Source organism: Papaver somniferum, chromosome 5 (assembly GCF_003573695.1).
Source record: "Papaver somniferum cultivar HN1 chromosome 5, ASM357369v1, whole genome shotgun sequence".
Classification (NCBI taxonomy): domain Eukaryota; kingdom Viridiplantae; phylum Streptophyta; class Magnoliopsida; order Ranunculales; family Papaveraceae; genus Papaver; species Papaver somniferum.
Window position 1 is genome coordinate 84132272 of NC_039362.1, and position 8615 is coordinate 84140886.

Sequence of the window (8615 nt, forward strand, 5' to 3'; positions counted from 1 at the left end):
TATCCGTTATATGTGGGGATTTAGGAGACCATAAGGGTTGGTTTTTTGGGTTTTTAAGGGAAATGGACAGATGGGGAAGGGATGCACACCTCCATAGTGCCAGCTCTAACAAAATCATCTGGTTTATGATATATTTATGTGGGACCGTGTTACTATCTCTTTGAACGACGATTGTACAGTTTCACAACATAAGATTCTTTGAGCAGAAACATCAAAACGATTCAAAATTGTAATTGAGCTAATCAACACTTGGGCTAATTTAACTAATTTTTGGTTGGTACCCTCATTTGGGGCATACATAGAAATTTTGGGGCATACAGACTTACTATGCCATCCATCCAATTTCCGTGTATATCTGGCCGTGTTTGTCCGATTTCTTACCGACTTCAGTTTCTAAATAATGTACCGATTTGAATATCTTTTCCCCTTACCGGTTTACTATAAATAGGACAGGATTCACAGGACTCACTCACGGTTCTTCAATATTATCTTTTCCCCCTCTTCTTCTCTGCTCAACCGAAGGACGACCCTTTTGAGATTCCTTGATAAATTTACAGAGCGCTTCTCTGAATTGACTGATCAGGTAAATCTGGATTTTAATCCTGGTTCTCATATAATATTTCTTTCAATTTCGTTAATCAGTATATATACAGATATAAAAATTAGGTTGATTTTTATTCGTTCAATTTCGTTAATCAGTGTTCTTAGATAGATAGGGTTATTATCCCTGATTGTATTGTGAAATTCGTAATACCCGTCACTTATTAGATGATTTCTTCAATTTATTCTCAATATCTTTTCAATTTTGTTAATCAGTAAGTAAAATTAGTGTTTTCTAATCATATTATTTGTTCGGGTGTTCTACGGATCTGAAATTTCCTGTATGCTGGTGCCGTTCTAATCATCTTAGATAGAGGATTTATGGTTTCTGATTCTCTATTTTATCCAAATTAGTGTTGTTTTAGTAACATAAATTTGTGTTTATGTTGTTGTAGGAGGATTGTGATTCTCAATCTAGTCTTGTTTCCAAACCGAACAGGCAGCCTTGATAATTATCAGAACCAATGGAGGTTTTAAGAAGTTATGATGTATCCCCACACTTTTATCATGGTACGTCAAGGAACAGAAGCATCAAGGATCTTGTTAACACCAGCTATCATGGTCTTCATAATTCTCCTCTTGATATCATTCCGACTCAAGTCAGTATTTTACCCAACGATATTGTGATAGACATCTTAAGCAAGCTCCCGGTGAAATCACTCATGCAGTTCAAGTCGGTATGCAAACACTGGCTGTCTTTGATTAAACATGATACACAGTTGATTGATTTACATTTCGTCCAATCAAAATCACGTCCGAATCTCCTCTACATCAACCCATTGCCAGAAAAGGGCGACCTTCACACTAGCTTAGGCTTTAGCTTTTCAACAAGCAAAACGTTAAAGCAAAGTATTTCATGTGCTGAGATAGTTGATCAAATCAGTGGTGGTGGTGGTGAGGAAAAAGAAGAAGTGAATGCTATTGTTAGTAAGGCTAGGATAACCCATGATCAATGGTTCCCTTATAGTGAAATCCTGGAACCGGTAAATGGTTTGGTTTGTTTTGTAGATTGGAATGCATATGCTGTTAGGGTATACAATGCAAGTACACGAGAAACAACACCGTGGGTCATATCAACATTACTAGCAGAAGAAAATGACAAGCTTATGGAAAATGAAAGCACGATGAAAATAAAAAGTCATTCCATTCCAAGTTATCGATTTGGGTTCGATCCAGAGAAGAGTGAACATAAAGTATTCTGCTTTTGGAGACTAGTTGCTGGAAGCGAACAACACCGGTATAATTCTTTGGAACAGCCTGATTATGAAAGTTGGGAGGTATTGACAGTGGGCCGTGACACTAAATCGCGAAGAATCAACGCGGTTCCTAACGAAAACAACCAAATAAGAATTAAAGAAGTGCTCCCTCCGGTTCACAGTAGTTGTCGGCAGGTGTATGCAGACGGTACGATATATTGGAGTAACAAAGAATATTATTCGGATGAATGGGGGAAAACTAATCCTAATGATCCTGACGTGATAGTTGCATTTGATGTTGGAAGTGAGAAGTACAGACTTATCCCAATTCCTAGTTTCATCCTCGACGAGCCTCGTGATGAATCCTTTAGGCTGCCAATTGATATGCTAGTATTGGGTGGACAGGTGGCTCTATTATACCGGATGGAACCTTACGTTGTCAAGTTGTGGATGTTAGATGACAGCTGACAGAAAACTGGAGAACTGTCGAGGAAACAGAAATAATTGGAGCACAGAGACTATTACTCTACCCTTTTATTGTGATAATGGGGTTGGTGGTCTTGGAATTGCTGGATGTACTGACAAGATACTCTTTGAATGCCGGGGATGCAGAAAATCTATAAGCTTCACCACTTTGTATTCGTATGATCGCAGGAAAAAGACATTTAAGAAGATTGAAATGGATGGTGTCACCTCGTTTACACGTTACTCCCGGAGGTCCCTAGTTACAACTTTTACGGAAAGTCTCTTTCCTGTTCAGCCTCTCAACAGGTATTTGGTAGAAGAAAGGTGACCAAGAAAGGTGGCATGAGTCGGGGATTCTACCATCACAGGCGTTGAAAGCTGTTAGCAAAATGATAAGGCTGTCACCAGTAAACAAGAGGAGTTGAAGAAACTTAAAAGCAAACTTGAAGAAATAGACGAGGAATTAACGAAACTTAACTTGGCAGTAAAAAGCAGAAATATACTTCATTGTAAAAGTTTCTCTAAATTCCTAATGCCATGTGACTTTTTGTGGCCTTAACGGCAAATCAATCAGTTGAATTTCTTATATAAAAACGCTTTACTTTTCTAAAGGCAAATCATGATAAAAGAGAGTTTTTGGCTGAGTTTTGCTTAAGCAGCTATTGGTCTAACAGCAAGTCACTAGTCTGAGTTGTTAATTCAGCCATCACTACCAGAAATTTGGAACCTAGACTGAATTCTGACCTATTTTTCCTACTTGTAATCAGGAGGATTCTTCCCTGAGTAGTTTTAGGTTCTGTAACTAAGTTTTGCTGCAATCCACCTGACTCTGGCCATTAAGACCTTTTCTGAAAGAAACATAGAATTTCTATAACAACCTTCTATTACACCAATAAATCTGTACACAAGTTCAAATCTGTATACAAGTTCAAATACTAAAATCAATCAACAGATGATGAAAACCATGTTTTCGTTATCCCAAAACATTCTTGTTTTACCAACAATTATCGACTCGTAAAGTTCTTGAGTTTCCTTCTTTGAAGATTCCAGGACCATATTGAACTTTTGTTTAGCTTGGTTGTAGCTCAAAACCGAGTATTCAAAATCTACAAAATCTGTTCTTTCTGAATAGTTGGAGGCATGATAAAACCAAGGATCATCTGTTGCATCCAGAAATATCCGGACTCTAACCAAGTCTGGCCTAACAGGATAATCACTCAAGTCCCCCTCCTCGATGTGTTCGAGGATTCCAAAATCTAAAACATTTTTGCCATCAATTAACAAGAAACAGTCATCCTTTGCAAATTGTATTCCATCATCCAAGACTGTGATAGGTCACACTCTTTTAAGTGGTGGAAACCGAAAAAATTCTGTTTTCAGCCTTTTGTCTTTATCGCTTTCACCGACAACTTCGCTAACTGCAACTGTCACAACTCCCCCGACGGTCTTCTCTTCTCCACAAACTTCATGTACAACCTCCTTCAACATCTCTACGGTGCTGATTTCTTGGTTACGTGTTTTTAGCTTTTCTAATATGATTTTTTCTGCTAAACCTGCCCCACTTCCCAAACACAGTAACTTACCAACCATAGGGCGTACTCCATTGTCCTTCACACTGCTAATCTGAAAACCACCCATGTTGGTGGGAGTAACTAAAATGAAATCAGTATCGGTGGAGTGATCTTCCAATCTCTCGGCAAAAAACCTATGATCTGAACCAATTTCTTCGTTAATCCACATTTGCTTAAGATTTTCGCAAACGTGATGAGCAATTTTGTAATTTCCTGCTAAAGCTGTTAAGAAACCTTCACAGGCTGTGATTTTCTCACCAACTTCTTCTACTTTCACATGCAAGCCCTCACATTTTACCTTATTACGATAGCATATCCTATATTCCTTCACTTTAGTATCAGGATTAATAAATTCATAGCTCAACCTGCTGTCGGAGACCACATATAGTTTACTGGCGTCAAGAAACACAATAATGACCGTTCCCCTCTTATAGTTTCTGAATTCTCCATTAATACCAACTGCTTCAAACTGTTTCTGTAGAGTATCTTCTGCATCATTCAGATCATCAACCACTAGTAGTCTAATATCTGTCTCTTGAGATATATAACTGGAATCTTCGCTGCTACTCCACTCACTGACAGATTCAATGGTATTTTCAGAAGAAAATAGACTTAAAGAATCCTCCTTCTCCTCTTCTTTCTCAACCATATCTTGCCCAAAACTAGAATCTGACCCATTCATGTCTGAAACCCTTAAACGAGGATCCTTGCCTGTCCATTTTCCTCCGAGTCCATGGTTTTGATGCTGTCCCTTACTTGGATGTGAGTTATCTAAGCATTTCATATAAGAAGGCACCAAACCTCTTCCACCATCCACGTGGTTTTGAAGTAGAGACTTTGCGATCCGAATTCTTTCTTTTTGTATGAAGCAGATGGCAAGATTGCATTCATTACTCTTCTCATCTGGTTCAAGAGATAACGCTTTCCTGGATTGGGTGGTAAACACATGATATATTTCAGCTTTTTGGATAGAAAGGATATGCATGCTACAGTAGACATACATACATGCGTACCGATAGAATTCATCAGCAACTTTGTAATTCTTCTTTTGCATGTAAGCCCATCCCAAGTTTCCTAGTAACCTGCATATACGAATCTCATGATAAGTGAAAAATGCGCAGTAAATTTACATTCAGAAAATAACCGTAAAAAGAGATTTTGTAAAATTTTACCTCGATTTCTCATGATGAACAGAACAGCAACGGGACTTGTTCCCACCATCTTCAAGGAGCTGCAGTTTACGTTCAAGGAGTTCTATATGTTGGCCAATTCCACCAGATTTCTGTTGTCATTACATAAAAATCAAACGTCACAAACCGAACTTAAATATAAACAAAATTATGTACAATACCCATTTCCTTAAATGGTTTAAGGTTGTTTACTGCAGACAAGACTTGTCATGAAAGTGGGCTAACCAGAAGCAAAAATGAAATGAATAAATAACAACGGGCCGACCAACTAAAATCTAATTCTAATGGAATTGACCATAACAAATGTGGGGGTTGTAATTAGGATCTAATGTCACACTAAATAATATTAAGCATATTAAACTAAATTGCAAAAAAAATTCTTGTAGCAAGTATATGAAACTATGCACATGTCGTTACAATGAGTCACTCACCTACTATCATAGCTAAAAGCAAGAGTTATTGAATAATTTAATTAGCAACAATTTTCGGTTTTAGATATTATAACTAAATAGAGGTCTTTACACAATTGTGATCTATTTTTTTTTATGAACCTGGACGTTGATACATGTGGAGTTTCCACGTAAAGTTATAGAAAGTGATTCATCACTCCATTCAAGAAGTCTCAAGGTGAAAAAGGAAAACTTCAAACAATATTACAAATGAGTGAATTGAGATCATACCATACCTTGTAAAGATCAATGAGCACATTATCAAGAGATTCTTGAGATTGTCGAGAGCACAGACTGCGAAAGGATTTAATAGCTTTAATCGCCTGCTTCATTACAAGAGCCATGTCTTTCTCTGCACTATCCTCCTGAAGAGGGATTTCCTTTAAAACCTGAAGATTACCTGCACATTCATGTCTATTTGTTGAGTACAAGTACTTCTTCTGGTCTGAATATAGAGAACCTCCTCGAGCCGCTGATTTTCTGAATTCTCCATTGATATCAAATACTTCAAACTCCTTTTGTAGATTGTACTCAATATCGTTCGCTAATGATAACTGATGATAGGTAGCTTCAGAATTCAGATTATAGCTTCGGCAAACAGTTTCATTCTCCTTTTGTGAATCTGAATGCTCCAAACCTCTTTCACCAACCACATATCTTGAACTGGAATTCACTTTGACCAGAGTCTCCATTTTGAAACTATCGTCTTTCTTCTGCTCAAGTGGTTTCAGAGCTGGACCTGAATTAAGCTCAGAAAGCATCTCGGTAGCACAGTCAAATGATTTAACATAGGAATCAGCAAACTCAGGCTCAGCTTTTACAGTTTCAAGTAGAGACTTTACTTCAGTAATTCTTCCTCTGTGCATCAAGCAGATGGCAAGATTGCATTGTTTGTTCTTATCTGGCTCGATTGATAAAGCTTTCCTGGATTGACAAACATAGAAAGCATTGTCAACATATTCATAAAAGTCCAACAGTGAAACAAACAAAGGTGGGATTTGGAAATCCACAAAAAATTCATGGTGAACATTCACGTTAAAAATGCTGAATTACCACTAGGTCCTCTGCAACATTTCCACTAGTACCTGCTATTTGTGCTCAAGTCATATGAAAAAGCATCACAAAAATAGGACCTCTTTTCGCAAAGATTTGTGAAAATGATTTTTTTCATTCTGTTCTTAAGAGTAGTACAGAAAAAAACACTGCTAACCTTAACACACCAACCTTGATCCCCAGTTCATGGAACCAAAGTTAAGCTAATAACAAACACGCTATCTAATAGGCAGAAATGGTAGACATTGTGGCCACACAAAAAGTTGGAAATGATCAAGGAATGCTGACAAGGGAGTAACTCAAAAGCAGACAAAGGAGTAACTCAAAAGTGCTGGACATCAGCAAGAATTATCATGCTCAAAACATTCAAAACTGAGGCAACATACCTATACAATTCTTCAGCTAGCTGGTACTTCTCCTGTTGCATGTAAGCCCATCCCAAGTTCCCAATAACCTGCTTATACAAAGCTCGCGATAAGTGGAACCAACTAACGCAAGAAATTTACATTTTGAATTGGAATGTATTACAAGTTTGTAACATTTACTTACCTTGATTTCTCTTGTTCAATGGAGCAACAGAACATCTCTACAGCTCTTGCTGTCTTAGTTACGCCATCTTTGACGAGCTGCAGTTTATGTCCAAGGAGTTGGATATGTTCGTCCATCCTACCAGCTCTCTGTTGTTACATAAAGATCAAATGGAAACAGTTATAGGAACAGAATCATCAGTGGATTCAAGAAATTTAAAGAAGAAAAACGAAGATAATATACCTTGTAGAGATCAATGAGCACATCATCAAGAGATTCCTGAGCTTGCTGAGAGCACAGATTACGAAACAATTTAATTGCTTCAATAAAATCATCAGCATGATTATGATGCTTCATCCTAACATCCTTGCTTGCATCCTTTAATCAACAATAAAAACAAGGGTTTTTCAAATCAGAAACTGTTTGTTGAAAGTCCCGACAGAACACATTACAAAACCTTCACAAGAAAGGGCTAAAATCATGAATTAAACAAAACCCACCAAAAATCAAACAAGGAAATCGACGAAAAATTTACCTGAACGTGTTTAGCTTTAATAACATAAGGAGAATCACCAACAGGAACTCTATTAGAGGGAGAATGAAAAGAATCGGTTAAAGAAGATATGTTCTTCTTCTTTTCTGAACATAAAGGAGTAGATTTTAATGGTGTAGATAGAGATGATTTGATTATTTGGGGATTTACAGGAGCGAAACTCTTATAGTCTATTTTCATATTGTGAAGAATTGAAAAACCCTAGTTTTTATTGAAAATGTAAAACGGGTAAAACAATTGAGAAATTGAAGTGAAATTCTGAAATTCAAAAAAGCCCCTTTGTTGTTCAAAGAGTAATGAACAATTTTATAATCGGAAAAACGGTTCTTCATAGTTTCAAGAACTGAAATTGAATCGATGAAGAAAATGGGAAGAAGGAAAATGTAGACGTTGTGTAATGTAGTCGTTTAAACCGAGCTGATATTATTGGGGAGGGTTTTGTTACGAGGGTTTAAGGGAGGGCCCGTTCAGACTTAGAGCAAGTCTTACGGTGGAATCCATCCATCTTCCACGCCACCTCATCACTTGGAACTGTGGATGGAAGCGCAAGTGTAATGGTTGAATAGTGAAAACGCTATTAAGAATAACACTTAGTGCTATTAAGAATAGCGTTTTTTTCTCAGCCGTTAGATTTCAACAACTCATTTTAACTACGGATAAAAACAGACGTTATTCTTAATAGCACTGAGTGCTATTCTTAATAGCGTTTTTTTAGTGCTATTAAGAATAGCGTTTCTTGTCTTCTACTGCGCTATTCTTATTGGCGTTTACATGGATTCCACGGACCCTTCCACAAAACCGTGGAACTCTGCTTGGATTTTCTGTGGAAGACCCCAACTTGGAAGCTACTAGACTTGACATTCCATGGTTTTTCCACACTTGGAATAGGTTGGATTCCACCATCAGACTTGCTCTTAATAAAGGAAGCCTGATTGATATCTTTGTTTTTTCTTTTTTTTACCTGGCTAAATTGGGGCCTATGCCACTTAATTGGGGCCTAATACTAGATG

General features: G+C 37.4%; 2 protein-coding genes across 2 annotated transcripts; one reads left to right on the forward strand and one right to left on the reverse strand.

Annotated features, from left to right (window-relative positions):
- Window positions 1-473: 473 nt before the first annotated feature.
- LOC113282067 (putative F-box protein At5g62660) lies at window positions 474-2878 on the forward strand. Its single transcript, XM_026530999.1, has 2 exons — window positions 474-583; window positions 996-2878. The coding sequence occupies exon 2, from the start codon at window positions 1065-1067 to the stop codon at window positions 2262-2264; it is 1200 nt and encodes a 399-aa protein (XP_026386784.1). The 5' UTR covers window positions 474-583; window positions 996-1064; the 3' UTR covers window positions 2265-2878.
- Window positions 2879-3143: 265 nt separating this feature from the next.
- Window positions 3144-7992, reverse strand: LOC113282068. Its single transcript, XM_026531000.1, has 8 exons — window positions 7588-7992; window positions 7296-7430; window positions 7074-7201; window positions 6911-6978; window positions 5708-6395; window positions 5005-5114; window positions 4846-4914; window positions 3144-4758 (listed from the first exon to the last, which is right to left on the reverse strand). The coding sequence occupies exons 4-8, from the start codon at window positions 6949-6951 to the stop codon at window positions 3597-3599; spliced, it is 2070 nt and encodes a 689-aa protein (XP_026386785.1). The 5' UTR covers window positions 6952-6978; window positions 7074-7201; window positions 7296-7430; window positions 7588-7992; the 3' UTR covers window positions 3144-3596.
- Between the last annotated feature and the right edge of the window lie 623 nt (window positions 7993-8615).